Source organism: Mus caroli, unplaced genomic scaffold, assembly GCF_978045245.1.
Source record: "Mus caroli unplaced genomic scaffold, Mus_caroli_1 scaffold_9, whole genome shotgun sequence".
Lineage (NCBI taxonomy): Eukaryota > Metazoa > Chordata > Mammalia > Rodentia > Muridae > Mus > Mus caroli.
In genome coordinates, this window is record NW_028227264.1 from 74,040,935 (window position 1) to 74,061,928 (window position 20,994).

Genomic DNA, 20,994 nt, shown 5'->3' on the forward strand with positions numbered 1-20,994 from the left:
ATCAGGAATAAAAGTCAGGATGTCCACTATCTCTGATACTATCCACTACTGCACTAAGATGATCAGCCAATGCAGTGAGAACAGGAAAAGCAAACTGAGGTTTAAGAATGGGTATAAAGGCTACATTTAATCTCACCACTGTAACCTCAGCATTGGAAGGCCGAAGCAATAAACTGTGGGCTCCCAGCTAGCCTGGCCCACGTGGCAAGATCCTATCTCAAAATAAATAAATAAATAAAGAGTTGACTAGGGAGTAAAAGTGTTATTCATTAGGCGGCGGTGGAATACGCCTTGAATCGCAGCATTCTAGAGGCAGAGGCAGGTGGATCTCTGTGAGTTCAAGGACAGCCAGCCTGGTCTACAGAGTGAGTTCCAAGACAGGTACACAGAAAAACCCTGTCTTGAAACAAACAAACAAGACAAAAACAAAACAAAACAAGAAAAGTGTTTTCCCAATAATACAAAAGAATACTTTTTTAAAAACCTCCATGAACCCATACACTAATAAAAGAACTCAGTGATGGAGCACAGTTTACCACTAGTACATATGCAGTATACCATTAGTACATACACAGACCATTAGTACATACACCGTACACCATTAGTACAAACACAGCATACCATTAGCTGATGAGTACAGAGCTGGAACCTGGCTCAGCAACAAAGAGCATCGATTGCTCCAGCAGAGGAAACAGTTTGGTTCCCAGCACCAACATCAAGTAGCTCCAGCCATCTTTCCCTCCAGCTCCTGAGGAGCTGATGCACTCCTCGGGCCTCCCTGAGCAACCACATCATGCGCACATACCCACACACATATGTAATTTTAAAATTAAAATAATTTAATGATAATAATAATAATTTAATGTAAAAATTGATTCATACAAACCATAAGTAGAAAATATGATTGTGCAGAAAATCCCATTGGCAGGACCAAGAAGATAAAGTCCTTAGTAAGAGATCTGCAATGTACACAGGGAAAATTGTCGAGCACAACTCAAAGTGTGAACTCAGTGTAATGCAATCTCTTCTCCTCAGGTAGGATACAAGGTGTCAGCTCTCCAGAAGTTACCACATAAACTTCATGCAGTCCCCCCGCAAAACCACCAAGATAACAGACAAGATGACATCAAGGACCATTTAGAAAAATAAAAATGGAAGACTACCTAAGTACAAAGTAAAAAAAAAAAAAACTGCTAAGAAGGGACTAAGCTTTATCCAATATTATAAACACAAACTATAACACATGCTACATAAAGCCTTAATGGTTGAAATGAGAGGAAGCAGCACATGTTGCCACAGAGAGATCAGGTCCAGAATTACACTCCAGTGTGCATGTGCTGTGCTTGAGGGTCAATTTCAGCATGTTCCCCAAAAGATCTCTGGGCCTCAGTGGGGCAATGCTGGCAGACAGTGTGACCTTTAAGAAGTGACGCTTACAGCAAACGCCTTGACCGCTGCGAGATGGCTAGGAGGATAAAGGAACAGGAGTTGGATCCCCGGAAACCACATGGACAAAGCTGTCCTCTGAGCTCCAATGGTGCTGTGGCACTCAGGCCCCACACGCATCTCATACACAAGATTAATCTACCAGTTAAACACTTTTTTTTTTTTTTTTTTTTTTTTTGGTTTTTCGAGACAGGGTTTCTCTGTATAGCCCTGGCTGTCCTGGAACTCACTCTGTAGACCAGGCTGGCCTCGAACTCAGAAATCCGCCTGCCTCTGCCTCCCGAGTGCTGGGATTAAAGGCGTGCGCCACCATGCCGGGCTTAAACACTTTTTTTTAAAGCTGGGATTGGAGGCCTGTCATCCCAGCATTCGGGAGAAAGAGGAACCTGAAGGATGGTTCAAGTTCAAGGACATCCTGGTTTCACAAAACTTACTTCATCATATACTTTATGCACACAGCCTGAAGATAATTTTACATAAAATGTTTAATAATTTGTACATGGAACAAAGTATCATGGTACAGAATTTCCACAGTCACCTCTGCACTCAAAAGTTTTGGATTTGGGGGAAATTAAGATTTTCAGACTGGGATGCTTAATCTATAATCACTTATTAATTCTCAGCCTAACTGTTGCAGTTTTCTAAGAATAACACATTTTAAATTCTCAAGTTTCTAACCCCCACCCCACCCTTTTTTTTTCTTCTTCTTCTTCTTCTTCTTCTTTTAAACACAGAATCTATGTAGCGCCAGCTGACTGGGCCTGGACTTGCTATATAGACCAGGCTGAGAGAAACACATGCCTTTGCCTCCTGAGTTCTGAGATTAAAAGCGTGCACTGACATAGCAGTGTTCCCAAACTCTATGAAGTTTCCACTGCTCAAGATCATAGTAAAGAAAAGCTATTTATGCCCCTCAGCTCTGCCATCCAGTTAGTGAAAGGCAACCAAGGGGCCCACTAGGGTCTAGGAGCCTGGCAATTTTTCTTGTGGGGGATAGGGGAGTTTTCAAGGTAGGGTCTCCCTGTGTAGCTTTGACTATCTTGGAACTTGCTCTGTTCCACCTGTCTCGGCCTCCAGAGTGCTTGGGATTAAAGACACACACACTACACACAGTGTGATGGTTTGCATATGCTTGGCCCAGGGAGTGGGATTTTATACCCTAGTCCTAGCTTCCTGGAAGTCAGTCTTCTGCTAGCAGCCTTCAGATGAAGATGTAGAACTCTCAGCTCCTCCTGCACCAGGCCTGCCTGGATGCTGCCATGTTCTCGACTTGATGATAATGGACTGAACCTCTGAACCTGCAAGCCAGCCGCAATTAAATGTTGTCTCCTTTATAAAACTTGCCTTGGTCATGGTGTTTGTTCACAGCAGTAAAACCCTAACTATGACACCCAACTTCTGGCAGTCTTGAGGTTACGGTAGAACTGTGTGTGAGAGACTGACTTAACATAAATGCCCCTCTCTACGCCTGTTTCCTCTATGATGTGACGTGCTGGTCTAGACATGGCCTGTAGGTTCACCATCCACTGCTATTATACAGCCCGAAAGGAGGATTTTTTTTTTTTTACATTTCTAATGAGGAAAATAACCAACCAACCTCTTGATTCATGACAATTACATAAAAATTATTTCCATTCAGCTTTCAGTATCTATAAATAAAATTATAGTGACACACTGTCTCATATATTGTCTTTGGCTTTATTCATGAAACATAATTGAACAGCCACTCCAAATCTAAAACACTTACCATTAAAAGTATTGGGGTTTTTTTTTTAAATTAAATTTACAACATAAAATATAAATCTATCTACAAGAGTTTGCCAACCCCTTAAGGAGATCATTTTAAATTCTATTTCTAAGCAAATTAATCACATAGAAGGAACTTTACCCAGATGAGGTTCAATAGGCCACACTGATGACCTATAAGAAGTCATGTCTTGAAGAGTTAAGCGGCAAAGTCCACAAGTGCAGAAACCTGACAGCGCCAGGTGAAGTCGTTCTACCTGCCTCCTCCATGGAGGGTGTTGAGCAGAATGACTGCAGTCGGGGTAAGACGCACCGGAACTTTAAAGCCGTTTAAAACCTTCCCTCGGCCTCAGTTTCCACCCCTAGAAATGGTACTCACATCACACTCACCTCGCTAGGCTGAGGTGAAGGTGAACGAAAGGACGCACCGAAAGGGATGGCTTCGAGCTGCGGTCACTATGACCCACCCTAGGCGCCACCCGGCGAGGCTGCGGGGCGCGCGGAGGAGCCAGCGTGGGCAAAAGGCCCGCGCCCGCGCCTTCGGGTCTCGAGCCTGGCTTCGGCCCACCGCGCCGGGAAGGGGAAGAGCCGGTCTTCTCGCGTGGTTCCACCTCCTCGCGCTCACGGGAGCCGTGCGCACACCTAGCCGACACACGCAGCCCTCACTCCCCGGAACTCGACCGGCGTCTCCAGGGCAACGGCCTGAGCACCCAGACTCCTGCGCGCGACAAACCAACAAGGAACGCTCTCATTGGATGGAGTGTCAGCCTTGTCAGCCAATCGGTGTGGACCCCTGCGCTATTGACTGTTTGGGCGGACCCACGGGTTCGATGTGAGCTGTGTCTTTGACTCGCGCGCAAGGGAGCGCTGCTGCTGCTGCTGCTGCTGCTGCTGCTGCTGCTGCTGCTGCTGCTGCTGCTGCTGCTGCTGCTGCTGCTGCTGCTGCTGCTGCTGCTGCTGCTGCTGCTGCTGCTGCTGCTGCTGCTGCTGCTGCTGCTGCTGCTGCTGCTGCTGCTGCTGCGCTACCTGCAGGACTTATTGGTTTTGTTGTTGCTGTTGTGTTTTATTTTGGTTTGGTTTATTTTAAGCAATGTCTCACTAGTGCAGCCCGAACTAGCTTCGAACTCGTGGCTAAGAAACGTGTCAGAGAAGTTTACCGGTTTTTGAGCAGAAAAACCTGATAAGGAGAGGTTAGTATTTGGGGAGTTAATGCAACCCTTTAGGGAGGAGCTCCACACTGCTGGGATCCCTGGTGGCAAAGTATCCCACAAGGATGATTTAAATAACACTAAGGGGCTGCAGAGACGTCTCGGGCAGTTTGGAGCACTGGCTTCTCTTCCAGGGGACCCTGGTTTGAATACCAGCATTGGCACAGCTCACAACGGGCTGTAATTTCAGTTCAGGACTATCTCCAACGCCCTCTTCTGGCTTCTTCTGGAACTACACAATGTGGTACACAGCCATCCATACAAGCAAGCAAAACACTCATACACATAAAATTTTTTTAATAAAGATTTCTTTATGTATGTAAGTACACGGTAGTTGTATTCAGACACTCCAGAAGAGGGCATCGGATCCCATTACAGATGGTTGCAAGCCACCATGTTGGGAATTGAACTCAGGAACTCTGAAAGAACACATAAAAAAAATTTGTTTTGTTTTTCAAGACAGGGTTTCGCAGTATAGCCCTGGCTATCCTGGAACTCACTCTGTAGACGAGACTGGCCTCGAACTCAGAAATCCACCTACCTCTACCTTCCAAGTACTGGGATTAAAGGCGTGTGCCACCACTGCCCAGCTCACATAAAACTTATAACAATGAATGTTACAGCTTTTTTTCCCCATATTGTAAGAATTTGAAAACTTGTTTAAAGCTGGGCATGGTGGCACACGCCTTTAATCCTAGCACTTGAGAAGCAGAGGCGGGTGATCAGGTGATCTCTGTGAGTTCAAGCACAGCCTGGTCTACAGAGTGAGTTCCAAGACAGCCAGGGTAACACAAAGAAACCCTGTGTAGAAAAACAAAAACCAACCAACCAACAACAACAAAATGCAGAGGGGGGGGGGGGCAAGGCTTGTTAAAAAAAAAAAAAAGCATTAACAGAATCATGGTGCATAATTCAATCAGTCTGGTACAAAGAAAACAACCTTATTAATACTCCAAGAGGTTAAAAAATATATTACCAACTTTGACTTCAGAAAAGTATAGACTGGGGGTTGGAGAGCACCAACTGGCTCTTCCAGAGGTCCTGAGTTCAATTCCCAGCAACCACATGGTGGCTCACAACCATCTGTAATGGGATCTGATGCCCTCTTCTGGTGTGTCTGAAGACAGCAACAGTGTACTCACATACATAAAAGAAAAAAAAAGTATAGACTGCAAGAGGGTAGAGGAACAGAAAGAAAAAATATTAAAATTGTGTAAACAGTGAGTCTTGGTGGTGAGACTTCTGCCTGTGCCCACTCGGGAAGCTGGGGCAGGAGGATCACTTCAAGTTCAGGGCCACATAGAAAGAGCCACTCTCAAAACCACAAATATAGCACGAATAGTATAGTATGCTCATTGGATCCAGTTTCCATCACTCAGTTCTTGAAAAATAGACCCCATGCTGGGGTCTACAGGGTAAGGGTTCAAAGGTGAAAGAAATATTGATCATGCCAGAGCCTCAAACAGAACAGAATTGACAGAGAGAAATCTCAGAGCCACCTTGGGGTGGGGAGAAAATTTGAGAAGTGAGAGACCTTTCTATACAAGCCGACAGGTAATATCAGTATATGTGGTAGGGTTGACAGATTCAATATGGTAAGACGTTTGTCTTTCGGTCCGGCTGAGAGGTCCATGTCAGTGCCATCCTCAGGTATTGTGTATCTGTCCTCAGAATTCAAACACCCGCTGGTAGAGAGAAGAGGTTGGCTCGTCAGTCTCAGAAACTAGATGAGCCCCAGTCAGACTCTCAAACTTAAAAGATGCACAGCTCTCTTTCCGCCCTGCTTAGCTGCTTTGTTAGCTTGGAGCAAGCTAGAGTCACCTGGGACGAGGGACCTCAGCTGAGACAGTGCCCCCATCAGATTCCTCTCTAGGCAAAGTCTATATGGTGTTTTCTTGATTAATAATTGGTGTGGGAAGAACCAGCCCATTGTGGGAGGTGCCACCACTAGTCAAATGGTTCTGGGTTGTGTATGAAAGCAGACAGAAGACTCTTAGGTCAAAATGGTGGATCAATCTGCTGTTGCAGCATCAAGAAAGTGGCTGGGTGGTTTTCGAAGGTGGTATTATAATGCTGCAGGAATCAATAAACTAGGGTTAATGCAAGATGATACACTACATGAAACTGAAGATGTAAAAGAAGCCATAAGAAGGCTTCCTGAGGACCTTTATAATGACAGGCTGTTTCAAACTAAGAGAGTCCTGGACCTGACTATGAGGCATTGGATCTTGCCTAAGGATCAGTGGACAACATATGAGGAGGACAAATTCTACCTTGAACCCTATCTAAAAGAGGTTATTTGGGAAAGAAAGGAGAGAGAAGAGTGGGCGAAGAAGTGATCTTTTAGATAAGATCTGTGGGTGTGCCTGGACTCACCATACTTCTACAAAGTTATTTCAATCTGAATCACAATTTAAGAAATATTTGCTCTACCTATGTCTCACTTTAAATAAATGTCTATTGTAAACATGAAAAGAAAGAAAGAGAGAGAGAGAGAGAGAGAGCAGACAGAAGAAGTTATATAAAGAAAGCCAGTGTGTTCTGCTGAGACTCGATGTCCCAGGGTAGTGTGGTACCCAGGATGAGGGGAGAGGAGAAGAGGAGGAGCAAGGGGAGGATAGATTTGGGGTAGAACTGGGAGGAAAAAAGGAAGAGGACTGTGAAGTGAATTAAACAAACAAACAAACAACAACAACAAAAAACTATTGTTGGAAAAAAGAAAGCCAGTGTCTTAGTTAGAGTTTTCTTGCTATGAAGAAACATCATGACCACAGTAACTCTTATAAAAGATAATAATATGGGCTGATGAGATGGCTCAGTGATAAGAGCACTAACTGCTCTTCCTAAGGTCCTGAGTTCAAATCCCAACAACCACCCATAAACTGACCCCCCTCTTCTGGTGTGTCTGAAGTCAGCTACAGTGTACTTACGTATAATAATAAATAAATCTTTGGGTCGGAGCAGTCAGGGACTGAGCAAACAGGGCCAACAGGAGTGAGCAGAGGTCCTAAAAATTCAATGCCCAACAACCACATGAAGGCTCACAACCAATCTGTACAGCTACAGTGTACTCATATACATAAAATAAATAATTCTTTAAAAAAAAAAGATAACGTATAATTGGACTTGCTTACAGGTTCAGAAGTTCAGTCCACTATCACAGTGGTGGGACACAAGGCAGCATCCAGGCAGACATGGTGCTGGAGAAGGAGCTGAGAGTTCTACATCTTGATCCACAGGCAGCAGAAGAAGACTGTGTACCACACTGGGCAGAGCTTGAACATAGGAGGCCTTCAAACCCACCCCATACAGTGACACACTTCCTCCAACAAGGCCACACCTCCTAATAGTGCCACTCCCAATAGGCTAAGCATTCAAACACAAGTCTGTGGGGGACGTTCGGTTTTTTGTTTGTTTGTTTGTTTGTTTGTTTGTTTTTGTTTTTCGAGACAGGGTTTCTCTGTATAGCCCTGGCTGTCCTGGAACTCACTTTGTAGACCAGGCTGGCCTCAAACTCAGAAATCCGCCTGCCTCTGCCTCTGGAGTGCTAGGATTAAAGGCGTGCACCACCACGCATGGCATGTTCTTATTCAAACCACCACAACCAGTAAACATCATCTATTGTCTACAATGCCAGTAAACATCATCTATTGTCTACAATGCCAGTAAACAACATCATCTATTGTCTACAATGCCAGTAAACATCATCTATTGTCTACAATGCTACAATTCTTGCCTCCTCCAGGTTCCTGCCTTCTGTTTCTTTCGGCCCTGACTTTATTTCATGATAGGCTACAACTGTAAGGTGTAAAGCCAAATAAATCCTTTCCAAGTTGCTTCACGCCATGTTTTTCTTTTTAATCACAGCAGTAGAAAAGCAGAGTGAGACGCCTTCCCAAAGTTATATGAGGGGTAACAGTGGCTTGGCTAACACGAAGTTCTCAGCCACATGCACAGGTCCAGTGAAGTAACAACAAGAGACACAGTGAAACCCCAGGGATGGTCCTTACTCTCCAGGCCAAGCTCAGCAGTCAACACTGATAACCCAGGCCAACTGTTTACACCAGGCTAGACCAGTTGCTCTCATGACCCCAGTGGTATGTACATGGCTGTAGAAAGCAGGCCTTCCAGGATGAACCCTCTGCCACAGATTTATTTATTTATCTATTCCTTCCTTTCTTTTTTTTTTAAAGATTTATTCATTTATTTTATGTATAGAGTACACTGTAACTGTCTTCAGACACACCAGAAGAGACCATGGCATCAGAACCCATTACAGGTGGTTGTGAGCCACCATGTGGTTGCTGGGAATTGAACTTGGGTCCTCTGGAAAAGCAGTCAGTGCTCTTGACTGCTGAGCCATCTCCCCAGCCCTCCAACCCAGATTTCAATAAACATCACAAACAGCCCCACAAACAGGCAACATCCCACTCCTTTGCCCTCATGAACAAATCCCAACTCTAGGGTTTCAAGGATGTAAGAGAGGGGGTTACAGAAGCAAAGAAGTCATGTTTGAATGATATTCTCTTCATTTATTTGCTCTCTTTCACTTATTCACGAGGCTGGGGAAGAGAAAAATGGTACACCGAAGTCGCAGACGTTTAGGCAAAAGAGGAATTTGCCGTCGTATCTACCAGGCCACGATTCTGCCGGGAGGCCTCTCTGGAAGGGCTCTGGCCAGGTTCAAGCAAACGCCCTGGGTTCTTTGTTTCCGTCACAGAAACGTCATGACAGTTCCTTTCTTTCCGATCTGCCAGGCCTCCAAGGGGAAGAAGCGGATAACGATCCTTTAGGAGGCAGAAGGAGAGATGTCAACTCCTGCATACACCCCTCATTTGTTAAGGTCCCTGCCAGACAGGCCAGGATAAACGCTCAGGCCGGCCCATATCAGCCCGCAGGATATTTTGCCAATCTGCCCACCCCAGCTAATGATCCTTGCACCAAGGACAAGTCAGGAGAAAGGTGATGGCTATGCCGGTCCCAGTGCAGACTTAACACAATGGCTTCAATACCTGTGCTCTGTGCTCAGGTGCGCATGTTAGGCTGCTTACCGGCTAACAAACAGTCCCCCTGCTTCTAACTAACTGCAGGCTCCTACAGGCATGCCCAGGGTACCAGTCACTTAGTTTTGAACCAAACCCAGCTCTAAGTGAGGCGCAGGTTCAAATCTGATTCAAATCTGTGGGATCAGTGATTGCTCATTCACAGTGCTCAGAGGAAGCCCCTGGCGATTGTCTGGCACCAGGGTGGTTGTGCACATGGCTGACACCCTCAGGTTTCCATCTGTAAAACTGGCCCAATACAGTTATCTACGTCAGGAAGCTACCAAATCTGCCCCGTGCTGTGTGCATGAGCATTGCCATTAAGAAGTATTGTCCCCTCAACTTAAGGACAGCATTTGAGCATCCAACAAAAGCAGCCATTACCAACTTTCCTGAGCCTACTATGACTCCATTCTGGAAGGCTCTTTCAAACTTATCTCCGTAGTTCTTCACGGGCCCGCTCCAGCCTCAGGAATATGAGACTCTAACTCTGCCTCAGAATGTAAGGATTAGGGGAGAGGGGGGGAGGGGAGGGTCACCTTGTGGGCGAGGGAAGTCATTTAGCCTGACCCACCACCTTGATGGGCCAATGGTCTTTTTATCACCCAGCAACTCACTTGGAGCCTTATCTAGTTCAAAGGTTATCTGCCTCAGGACATAACCAGATTCCCTCGAACCAACCTGGAAAAGTTCTCCTTTAATAAACCTGGTTCAGTGATGGCGAGGAGGCCATCATCACAGTGGTTAAGAGGGTGCCTAAGTATATTCTCAGTACACACAAGGTAACACTGGGGCTTCCCAAACCATCCTTTCTCGGGGCTGCAGAGAGTCGAAGGAATTGAAATCTTGCTATCATTCTGATCACAGACCCACCATTCCAGTGCCTAAGGACACAGAGTGCTTTCTGGAACCAGCAAATAGTCACACACACACCCAACCTTATACAGAGGGACTGAATCCTGACACCAGACGCACAAATACGTTCCCTCACTGGCCCTACATACCGGTCCTGGTCCAGGGACAGCTCCTCGGTGAGGAGCTTGAAGAAGCTGGCGCTGTGAGTGCGGTTCTGCTCCGCGGTGCCCACAACACCGATGGAAGAGACCAGAAGGTGAGCACAGGGCTCTGTGGATTTGTTCATCAACAGGGTCATGCCAGGTCGTATCGTAACGCTCACGCGCTGCAAGGAACATAAAAGTTAAATCCTGAAGCTTGGGCAGGGCATGGCTGGTGTTCAGAAGGGGGCGCGCCAAATTCTTAACGTGGGGGTCCGAGGGCTCCGGGTCTGGGACACTGCCCAGGATCCTTGGGAGTTAGTCACGTCAGGGTCACGCCTGGGAAAGGCAACCAGGAAGGGATCTAGGAAGGGAGGATAGGACACGGAAGGTCAGAGGTTACCAGGGGAGTGGGGTCCCTGGGGATGGGAAACGGTCATTGGGAGGTCCGACCCTAGCCCACAAGTTCTCGCCGACCCTTACTCACGTCTTCGGGTTTGTCCAGGATGGTGGCTGTGGCCGCACACAGCCGGTTCTCCAGCCCCGCGGGTATGCGGCTAGCCGGCAAGTTTGTTTCCAACTCAACGAATGGCATGTTAGCGGGAGAAGAGTGGGATCGCCAAACGGTAACTGCACCGGGTGAGCTGTGGGAGCCAGTAGAGGTTCCAGAAAAGCGGCGCGGGGAGGGGCGGGGCCAGGGAGGCGGGGCCGGGGAGGGAAGAGCACAGCTCTGTTCCTCATTGGCCAGGTAGACTCGGCCCTTCTAGATTGGCTATCAGAGATACGCCTCTTCCGCTGTCACGTGTGCCGGCTCCAAATTACTGAAGTCCCAGGTCCACTACCTTTTGCCCTCCCAGTCGGCAGGCGGCTCTGTTTTTCCCTCTGAGCGTCCCAGCTAGTCGCCCACAAGGCGTACGTTTCTGTAGGAGACTTAAAGTTTCTTAAATGATTGTGATCATTTCAAACTCAGTACGGGAACCGCACTTCTTTTGAACAATCCTGAGACCAAATAGCACGTGAGGTGTGCTTAGGCAAGACCCTAGGACAAGGGCATCTCTCTCTGGTCCCTAAGGTACCTGATTTTGTAAACTCTTCTGTCAGGGATAAATCATTGTCCACTAGAGAGTGGTAGAGCTACTAAAAACGAACCAATCTGGCCTGGCGGTTGTGGCGCAAGTCTTTAAAACCAGAAATCTGGAGGCAGAGGTAGGCAGATCTCTTGAGTTCTAAGCCAGCCTGGTCTACAGACTGAGTTCCAGGACAGCCAGAGCTACACAGAGAAACTGTCACACACACACACATAAACCCAACAAGGCAAAATCTGTCCAATTACACATAGGAAAGTGTACATACTAAAGGATCCAGAAGCAAATGGACTGAGACTCAACCACCACTCTTCTGTTAACGATGTATTTATTAGGTAAGGCACATAAAAGACGTCTTATGGCACAAGATTAAGTAGCTTGACAGTTTGGAGACTGGTAGAAGGCAGCAGTCAGGGTTAGAATGCTTGGGACAAGAATTTGGAAAGTCAGGACATACCAAGCAACTTCCTCTCCCGCAAAGGAACCAGCCCTGCACCCCACCTATGGCAGGAAGCAAAGACCCAGAGGACAAAGGACTTTCACTGGCCAATCCCCGTCTCTCGCATGTATTCAACTGAGAGATCATAGATCCTGCATGCCAAAACTGAGGAAGGGAGGCACCAGGGTTGAAGAGCACAGAGGATCACGTGGTACCAGATATCAAATATATGTGTATGTGTATATACATGTATATACAAATATGGCTTGGAGGGTGGGGGAAGGTTCAATGGTTTGTAAAGTTTCCAAGAAAAGGAATATGGCTAGCTATGTTTCTCCCAAGTATTTTCCTGGAGCTCTCTCCAGAAGTCAGATAAGAACTGATGTTACAGCACAAGCCAGGTGGGGACACAGAGGGAACACAGGTGATGCAGAGAGGAAATTGTGGACCAGAGACCCTATGTCCTAGTGACAGCCAAAGAGCCAGACAGCCTCATCTCTTCCCTTGCACGGCCCCGAGTTTCCCTTGACCGTCTGGCTCCCAGTTCGAGCTATTCCCTCAGTGTAACAAACACTGCACAGAGAGCTTCAGCTTCTCTTTCAAGGCAGGGTCCATCAAGGGAGGCATATCCTTGGCCTTCAGGACAACTTCATGAGCCTCCTGGAAGAGGCTCTCCCCCACTTCGGCTTCCACTCTCTGACGCCAGGCAGCCAGTTTGGGTCGGCTCTCAAAGATTTTGCAGCCAGCACTGACAGGCTGTGGGGAGAAGGAGTCAGGAAAGGGGATAAGTTCTACAATCTACAGGCAGCATGGCTGCTCAGTATTTCCCCCCACTATGTTGTCCCTTCCTCCACCATGTGTGAAGGGCCTCTTGATACCCCCATAGAAAGGATTTATGAGAATTTACTTTGTAATGATATGAATAAGTGACTGTTCGAAGCTCAGTCATAAATTGGGCATTTTATGTCACTACCTCCAAAGGCTTAGGAAATACTAGAGAAGACAAAGAATATACAAGCCTGAATAAAAGGGAAGGGAACCTGTAGGAACCCTGGCTTCCACGTATGGAAAGGCGTGGCATTTAAATATTATTGGGCCCATTAGCATCCTGTCCTGGAAGGATGAAGGACACATGAGGGTCTCGTCCCCTCTCTGAGGATGATGGTTAGGAGGAAGAGACAATTTCTTCAATGGCCACTTGGTAAGGTGTCCATGCTCCTGAAAACAAATCCTCACAAATCCTCACCCATCGTCCTGTAAGACACACACACACAGAGACACAGACACACGCATACACACACACACACACACACACACACACAGTAGAAGAGAAGTTAGTGGGAAGGAGACAAAGCAGTAGAAGGGGACAAGAAATGATCAAAATACATTATTTACACGTATGAAAGTGTCATAATGACACCCATTACTATGTGCAATTGACATATGCTAATAAAACAGTTTAAAATTCACTTTAGAGATGAGGAAGGCGAAGGCACCGAGGGAGGAGTGACTTATCCAGGGCCCCAGAGCCAGAAAAGGCAGTCAGAGCAAGGCTATCGGCCCCTCCCAGGACTCTCCATCATTCAGCAAGCCATCCAACTCCATGACACTCACATGCATCAGCTCTGTGATGGCCACCAAGTCAGCCACGGAGATATGGGATCCTGTAAGGAAGGCCTGGTTCTGCAGGAACTTGTCCTCTAGCACCTGCAGACACCCATCCAGTTCAGCCAAGGTGGATGCCAGCATCTCAGGAGGTACGGGCTGTCCCAGGAACACAGGGAACATCATCTGATGGACCAGCAAGAAGAAAGATTCAGCTCTGTCCAATATTCATCTTTTTGTCCCACTCTTATCCATCCATCCATCTCAGTTCTTTTTTTTTTTTTTTTTTTTTTGGTTTTTCGAGACAGGGTTTCTCTGTGTAACCCTGGCTGTCCTGGAACTCACTTTGTAGACCAGGCTGGCCTCGAACTCAGAAATCCGCCTGTCTCTGCATCCCAAGTGCTGGGATTAAAGGCGTGTGCCACCACTTCCCGGCCATCTCAGTTCTTAAGATCTTTCCTTTTCCTTTCCCCATATAAAATCATGCATGACTCTCTATTGCCCTTAAGACCAAGACCTCAACCGGAAACCCTCCCCAGTGTAGATCCCGCCATCACATCCCCATTCGGCATCCCCCTTGATTGTAAGTGGGACTTCTCAAGAGAAACATGGTAGTTGAAACACCATGGAAGGAATTGCTGAGCTTTTAAAGCCAGTACTCAGGAGGGGTACTGGCATGAAATGCTGACAATCTGGGCTGGAATTCTAAGATCACCAAGGTGAAAAATTGAAACAGAACTACTAATTAAATATTTATTTGTTTGTTCGTTTTTCCGTTTGTGTGAATGAGTGCACACATGCTCTCATAGGTGCACATGCATGCCCTCTATCACCACAGCATGCTTATGGAGATCAGAAGACAACATGCAGGAGTTGGTTCTCTCCTCCTACTGTATTGGATCGCAGGGATTGAACTCAGGTTGTCAGACTTGGTGACGAGTGCCTTTACACCCTGAGGTTTGTCACTAGCCCAAGAATTTTTCTTTTTAACAGGGAATGCCATCTCTGATGCATCCTGGGAACATCCCCACGGCTCACCTTCTGCCACATGGCCCTGGTGCAACAACTCCGCAGGGCTGTGTGCTGCCATGCCAGGTACTCGTCTACACGAGCTCGAGTCTGCAGGTCCTGAGGGTACCAGTGGTCGGGGGCCTTGTACTTTCTACTCAGGTACAGCAAGATGGCCACACTGGAGGAATGCAGAGAGATGGAGAACACTCCCTGGTCATTCTTTTTTTTTAAGATTTATTTATTATTATAAATAAGTACAGTGTAACTGTCTTCAGATACTCCAGATGAGGGCATCAGATCTCATTACAGATAGTTGTGAGCCACCATGTGGTTGCTGGGATTTGAACTCAGGTCCTCTGGAAGAGCAGTCAGTGCTCATAACTGCTGAGCCATCTCTCCAGCCCCCTCCCTGGTCATTCTTAAGCCACCCTGGTCTAGGACTAGGGTGTCTTGTGCCTGAATTTCTGCAATCATTTCTTACCCAGCCTGGGGACCCTTTCAAAATGCAAGGGAAATGGGATCTCTCCTCTGCTCAGATTCCCCTGGGGTACTTCCTTCCTGCAGGACTGGTCAGAGCCTTTCTCTATTCCCTACCACCACCACCACCACCACCACTACCACCACCACCACACTGCTGTGCTTGCCTGCTTCACCTCAGCGGTGCTGCCTCAGCTCTTCAGCCCATACCTGCGAAAGGTCTAATGTCACACACAGCCTTCCCCTTTGTCCTTCCAGCTAGAACACACTGCCCACACACCTGGTACATCAGTACAGGAAGTTCCTGCTCATTTACCACCTCCACAGTCAGCTTCTCTTTCATGCCTCACTTGAAATCACTAACCCTGACCCCCCAACCTGTCTTGTCCCCGCTGTACTCTCCACCTGTCACCTTACTGTCACTCCCCACCTCCGAAATGCAAGTCCCATGGGGGCCCAGACTATGATCTGCGCAAGCTCCAAGGTCAGACGGCAACCTGGTGCTAATGGGTGCTCAGCGGAGGGCAACCAAGTTCAATGGGTGATCCTTTGGCTTCTAGGGTAGCTCCTCCCTCCAAGACCTGGCGCAGCCACTCTCTTTGACACTATCATTCCTCCTGAGCGCTGGGCTCTCAGGGAAGGGGCCCGGAAGCAGTCTGGGCTCCCCCATCTCCCTGCCTCAGTTTCCTCATCCATGAAATACAAGGGGGGGTGAGGCATACCATGTGTTCAAAAGTCCCATCTCAGCCCCAGGTACCTGCTTGGGTGTTACCCTGGAGCAGACACAGAAGCCATAGTCCAAGTTGGCAGCATCAGGCCCGGACAGATGACTTGCCCTACACAGCTTGGTTGCAAGCAGGGAACATGTTACCTCTCTGCCAAGACGAAGTCCCCATCCTTCAAAGCTGGCACCTTCCTCAAAGGGTTCACCTGGGCGAAGGAATCTGTGTACTGCTGACCTATGGAGAGATACCAGAGCATTGGAGCTGAGGACTCAGAGACTTTTTAAGGTCTGCTGGTCTCCTTCTCTACACTCAAGCACCAGTTTTCCCACAAGAAGCCTCAGTGAAGAGGAAGCCAACACACAGGGCGGCGGATCCTCTCACAAATCCATTTGCCTTCACTCCTGGGAAGCCTGGGTCAGAGTGACTACTTGGGTCTGGGAAAGATTCCGTACTTGGTTCTGTGCAGCTATGGCCCTTACTCATCCTAATGCAAACACCCAGTCTTATTCCTGGGCCCTGATCATTCTTTCTATCCCAGGAAAGAACTGGGAGAACTGGGTGGGTGTGGTAAGAATTTTGGTGTCTTTCTTAAAAAAAAAAAAAAAAGCACAGAAATATTATGGGAATATGTTTTTGTTTTAATCCCAGGTATGGGAATATAGGATATAGGGCTGCTTCCCAGCAGGTGACTATGATTTGCCTGGTGCTCTAGCAAAGGTGTGGTTTTGCCAGCTGCAGAGAATTATTGCAATTGTATGACATTTTGTAACTCTGGGGAATTTTCAGAAGATATATAAATGCTTGAGTCCTGATGGAAAGGGCTGGTTGGCCAGCTATTGGTTGGGCGCTGTTGGCTGTGCTTTGTCCAGTAGTCATGTGTGAAGAGATGAAAAGAAGAAATTTGATATCCCAACAGTGAAGATCAAACTTGTCCAGAGGAACTCCATACCCCTAGTCAGCAGGAAGTAATCTAATGATACAATGTTCTTCTCTTTCCCCTCCATCCTTTTTTCCCTTCTATCTAGTGTTAGGGGGTTGAAAGGGTGAAAGAAGAGGGGTGGAGAATGGCAAAAGAAAAAAGGAACCCCAGGGTTGGAGAGATGGCTCAGCGGTTAAGAACACTGACTGCTCTTCCAGAGATCCTGAGCTCAATTCCCAGCAGCCACATGTTGGCTCACAACCATTTGTAATGGAATCTGATGACTTCTTCTGGTGTGTCCAAAGACAGTGACAGTGTATTCATGTACATAAAATAAATAAATAAATTTTTAAAAAGAGAAGAAAGGAACCCAAAAAGTAGTCAAAAGTCCCATTACAGGTGGGTTCTTCTATCCAGACTGGGTAACCTGTGTACACATCAGAGCTCCAACATCCTTTTTCTGGGTTCTTAGCTCAACATAGCTCTTGCCAGAACAAGTTTCCTATTCTGCCACTAGGAATCCAGCAGCTCTGTACTTCTCTCTTTTCTGTGCCAAGCCCTCAGAGCTCCCTCTTTACCTGGGATTCCCAGACAGAACCAAACCCCATGCCTAAACCAGAGCTGACGGTACAAGGTAGGTTGCCTGGTCCGTGGGAATGGAATCAGAGGCCATTTGGGGAAGTCAGGTCCTAGATCCATCTGTGGATCTGTCTTTCCTTCCACTGAATGGACTCCATTGCCTTTGCCCATTCTCCTTTCACAAACTGTCCATGTGCAGCCCCTTGTCAAGCTGTATGTACTGAAGAGGTACTGGAGCTAAATAGGACTCAGCTAAATAAGACGTTCTAGAGTCAGCCGGGCGTGGTGGCGCACGCCTTTAATCCCAGCACTCGGGAGGCAGAGGCAGGCGGATTTCTGAGTTCGAGGCCAGCCTGGTCTACAGAGTGAGTTCCAGGACAGCCAGAGCTACACAGAGGAAACCCTGTCTCGAAAAAAAAAAAAAAAAAAAAAAAAAAAAACCACAAAAAAAAAAAAAAAAAAAAAAGAAGTTCTAGAGTCTCCGACACCGACTCTCCAAGCTCCCGTCCAGTTGTAACTCTGCCTCTACTGAAACCTGCTTCAGTAGCTGGGTTTCTGCCCCACTTCCCCCCTCCCGCCCCCCAAGGACAATCAGAGCAGTGATATTCCAACTCAAGGCAGAGTGGCCCCTCCCACTGTCCTTTCACCCAACGCTCAAGCTGACCAGCAACTTCTATAGAGTAAACATCTAGAAGCAGGTGTGTTTGTGTGTGATCTGGGGAAGGAGGGGAGGAGAGAGGTGGTCAAGCGGGTCTGGCAAGCCTGTAATTCAGCTTCTTGGGAAACTCAACCAGTTCAATGTTTCACTGGGCTAACTGAGAGCGCAACACCGGGACTCAGTTGCACCCCTCGCCTGACTGCCCACGGCTGCAAAGGTCAGAGGCTGCAAAGGTTCAGCAGGCTGCAGACTTCCCGGCCAGCCAACAAAGCCCACCTTTAAGCGCTGGCATGGTATGAAGTTGTAAGAGGACGCTGTTGTTCTTCTCAAAATGACAAGTAGAGAGCCGGGCGTGGTGGCGCACGCCTTTAATCCCAGCACTCGGGAGGCAGAGGCAGGCGGATTTCTGAGTTCAAGGCCAGCCTGGTCTACAGAGTGAGTTCAGGACAGCCAGGGCTATACAGAGAAACCCTGTCTCGAAAAACCAAAAAAAAAAAAAGACAAGTAGAAAGAGCTTTGGGAGCATGGCTCAGTGGTGGCATATATAATAGATACCCTGGTTCGGTCCCCAGTAGAATACACACACACACACCACTAATGGCACGCAAGCCTGGACACTGGAGGGGACTTGCTCTGGTGGACAGGAAACACACAAGAGTCCTGAGTGGAAGATCACCCACCCAAGTAAAACAACCCTTTTCTAGCCCAGCATGCAAAAATGCAAGATGAGGTTCCCTCACTTAGGAAAGGAGCTAGTTCAACTTTTTTTTTTTCCTCTCCAAAGTCTTTAAGAAGGATCGCCATTCTTAAATCTCCAAAGGTGAGAGACTTTCAAGCCCGGCTCCCCTCCTCTCGCCGCAGCTTCAAGGGCGCCTTTGCATCCGGTATTGGGACGGATGTTATTCACTAGGGAAAGGTCCTTTAAAAATTCACAGCTGATAACTGATACAACTGCTTTCTCACGGGAGCGGCTTTTGCACACCTGGCCTGGCCAGTCACCCACCCGCTGCAGAGGTGGGAGGTGCTCTGTACAGAAGGCTGCAGACTTCCCAGCCTGCCAACTGAGCCCACCTTTAAGCAGCTCTATGGTACGCAGCTGGAAGGGGATGCCGTTCTTCTTGGCGAAGATGTAGACAGCACGGCAGGGTTGGGACATCAGGTCCAGGTAGAGCTCCAGACCCATGGCGGAGGCTGTGGGAGTAGCCGCTGGCAGACCTCGGGGACTAGCCTCGGGTGAACTGCCTCTGGGGACAGAAGCCGTAGCAGCCGCAACGGCGAGCAGGAACGGCTGGGTCCCAGCCCCTCAGTGCTGCTTAGCCTCGATCGGAGCTCGATCCCAATCTTCCTTCCCATTGGATGAACACAAGAACTTTGGGCCAATCAGCGGCGGACTGCAAGTTAACCCCCGAAACAGATGAACCTGAACTATGAGCCCGGGTCTTGGTTTGGAGCCAAACTGGCCCCTGTACCTCCGTGCTTCAGCCAAATGAGGAGCGGAACCCAGTAAAAGAAAAACTGACACGACCGGAGTCTCTATTGGTGAATTTAGGGGCAGATTAGCCGTGCTACCTGCCCTCAAATTCACTTTCTTTCCCTCCACTCACAGAAAAGGTTGAGGGAGGAGTGGCTTCGGAGATCCTTGACACAGAAAAGGAAGAAGGAAGTGAGACTACCAATCCCATCCAGTTCCTTGGGCCCAGGACTCAGGTTGGTTGTAATGAGTGGCCAAGTGTGTAAATGCTAGGTCCACACCCCGTGAGGGAAATGATCCGGCCTCCTCATTCTTATTTATTTCACCCCAGCTAATCCCTCTAGCGGGAGGTGGGGATTGAAGACATGCCTAGGATTGGATAAAACTTCTCCACCTAATGCGGAAAAAAAAAAAATCTAAAAAAAAAAAAAAAAAAAAAAAGCGCCGGGCGTGGTGGCGCACGCCTTTAATCCCAGCACTCGGGAGGCAGAGGCAGGCGGATTTCTGAGTTCGAGGCCAGCCTGGTCTACAAAGTGAGTTCCAGGACAGCCAGGGCTACACAGAGAAACCCTGTCTCGAAAAACCAAAAAAAAAAAAAAAAAAAAAAAAAAAAATCTTCAGTGGCAGCCAGGGGCACCTAAGGCCTATATGACATCATCATTTCCCCAAATCTCCAAATGATGGGGGAAAACCCAACTAACCAACAACAACAACAACAACAACAACTACAGCAAGGACTGGAGAGATGGCTCAGCAGTTAAGAGCATTGACTGCTCTTCCAGAGGTCCTGAGGTAATGGGATCTGACATCCTCTTCCAGTGTGTCTGAAGAGAGTGACAATGTATTCATAGACAAACAAATAATTCTTTAAAAAAAAAAAAAGTGTCTCAGCACCACAGATTATTGGGAAACTTGAGAATGGCTTTGTCTTCCTGGTTCCAGGCATTTTTTTTTTAAATTCTTTAACCCCTTTTTACAGTTCAGTCTTCATCCTCCTCCAGGTCAACCCCACTACCACCACTCCCCATCTCCTGTCTCCTCTACCCCTCCTCTCCAAGAGGATGTCCCCACCCCACCCCCACATCACCAGACCTCCTCACTCCCTGGGGCCTCAAGTCCCTCACTGAGGCCAGACCAGGCAGTCCTCTGTTGTATATGTCAGGGGCCTCGAACCAGCTAGTGTATGCTGCCTGGTTGGTGGCTTGGTGTCTGAGAGATCTCAGAGGTCCAGGTCAGTTGAGACTGCCAGTCTTCCCATGGGGCTGCCCCTCCTCCTTAGCTTCTTCCAGCTTTTCCCCAATTCACAGGGGGCCGAAGCTTCTGTCCATTGGTTGGGTGCTTGTGTCTGCATCTGACTCTTTCAGCTGCTTGTTGGGCCTCTCAGAGGGCAGTCATGCTAGGTTCTTGTCTGTAAGCACACCATAGCATCAGTAATAATGTCAGGCCCTGGGGCCTCTCCTTGAGCTGGATCCCAAGTTGGGCCTGTCACTGGACCTCCTTTCTCTCAGGCTCTTGTCCATTTTTGTCCCTGCAGTTCCTTCAGACTGCAAGAATTCTGAGTCAGAACTTTTGACTCTGGGATGAGAAT

General features: G+C 47.8%; 3 protein-coding genes and 1 pseudogene across 5 annotated transcripts in view; 1 reads left to right on the plus strand and 3 right to left on the minus strand.

Moving 5' to 3' along the window:
- Positions 1–3,889, minus strand: part of Cabin1 (calcineurin binding protein 1) — a 116,182-nt gene extending 112,293 nt beyond the window's left edge. For all 3 annotated transcript variants that reach the window (XM_029482190.2, XM_021173768.3, XM_021173767.2), the window contains exon 1: positions 3,583–3,889. The gene's annotated coding sequence lies outside the window, so the exon portion shown is untranslated. The remainder of the gene's footprint in view (positions 1–3,582) is intronic.
- Positions 3,890–6,403: 2,514 nt separating this feature from the next.
- On the plus strand, positions 6,404–6,739 carry LOC110302661 (cytochrome b-c1 complex subunit 7 pseudogene; annotated as a pseudogene).
- A 2,172-nt stretch (positions 6,740–8,911) lies between these two features.
- On the minus strand, positions 8,912–11,120 carry Ddt (D-dopachrome tautomerase). The gene is made up of 3 exons (XM_021174667.2): positions 10,925–11,120; positions 10,447–10,622; positions 8,912–9,187 (listed from the first exon to the last, which is right to left on the minus strand). The coding sequence occupies exons 1-3, from the start codon at positions 11,030–11,032 to the stop codon at positions 9,115–9,117; spliced, it is 357 nt and encodes a 118-aa protein (XP_021030326.1). The 5' UTR covers positions 11,033–11,120; the 3' UTR covers positions 8,912–9,114.
- Positions 11,121–11,833: 713 nt separating this feature from the next.
- LOC110303140 (glutathione S-transferase theta-3) lies at positions 11,834–19,283 on the minus strand. Its single transcript, XM_021174095.3, has 5 exons — positions 19,007–19,283; positions 15,926–16,013; positions 14,605–14,755; positions 13,576–13,752; positions 11,834–12,717 (listed from the first exon to the last, which is right to left on the minus strand). Exons 1-5 carry the CDS (start codon positions 19,116–19,118, stop codon positions 12,520–12,522), a joined length of 726 nt encoding a protein of 241 aa, XP_021029754.1. The 5' UTR covers positions 19,119–19,283; the 3' UTR covers positions 11,834–12,519.
- Positions 19,284–20,994: the final 1,711 nt, after the last annotated feature.

Coding starts and splice junctions, on each gene's coding strand:
- LOC110303140 (XM_021174095.3), bottom strand. CDS start 19,118: ATGGGTCTGGAGCTCTACCTGGACCTGATGTCCCAACCCTGCCGTGCT. Junction 14,756..15,925: donor GACTTCGTCTTGGCAGAGAG/GTAACATGTTCC, acceptor GCATTCCTCCAG/TGTGGCCATCTTGCTGTACC. Junction 12,718..13,575: donor CCATCACAGAGCTGATGCAT/GTGAGTGTCATG, acceptor TTCTCCCCACAG/CCTGTCAGTGCTGGCTGCAA.
- Ddt (XM_021174667.2), bottom strand. CDS start 11,032: ATGCCATTCGTTGAGTTGGAAACAAACTTGCCGGCTAGCCGCATACCC. Junction 10,623..10,924: donor TCCTGGACAAACCCGAAGAC/GTGAGTAAGGGT, acceptor TGTTCCTTGCAG/CGCGTGAGCGTTACGATACG. Junction 9,188..10,446: donor CTGTCCCTGGACCAGGACCG/GTATGTAGGGCC, acceptor TGCCTCCTAAAG/GATCGTTATCCGCTTCTTCC.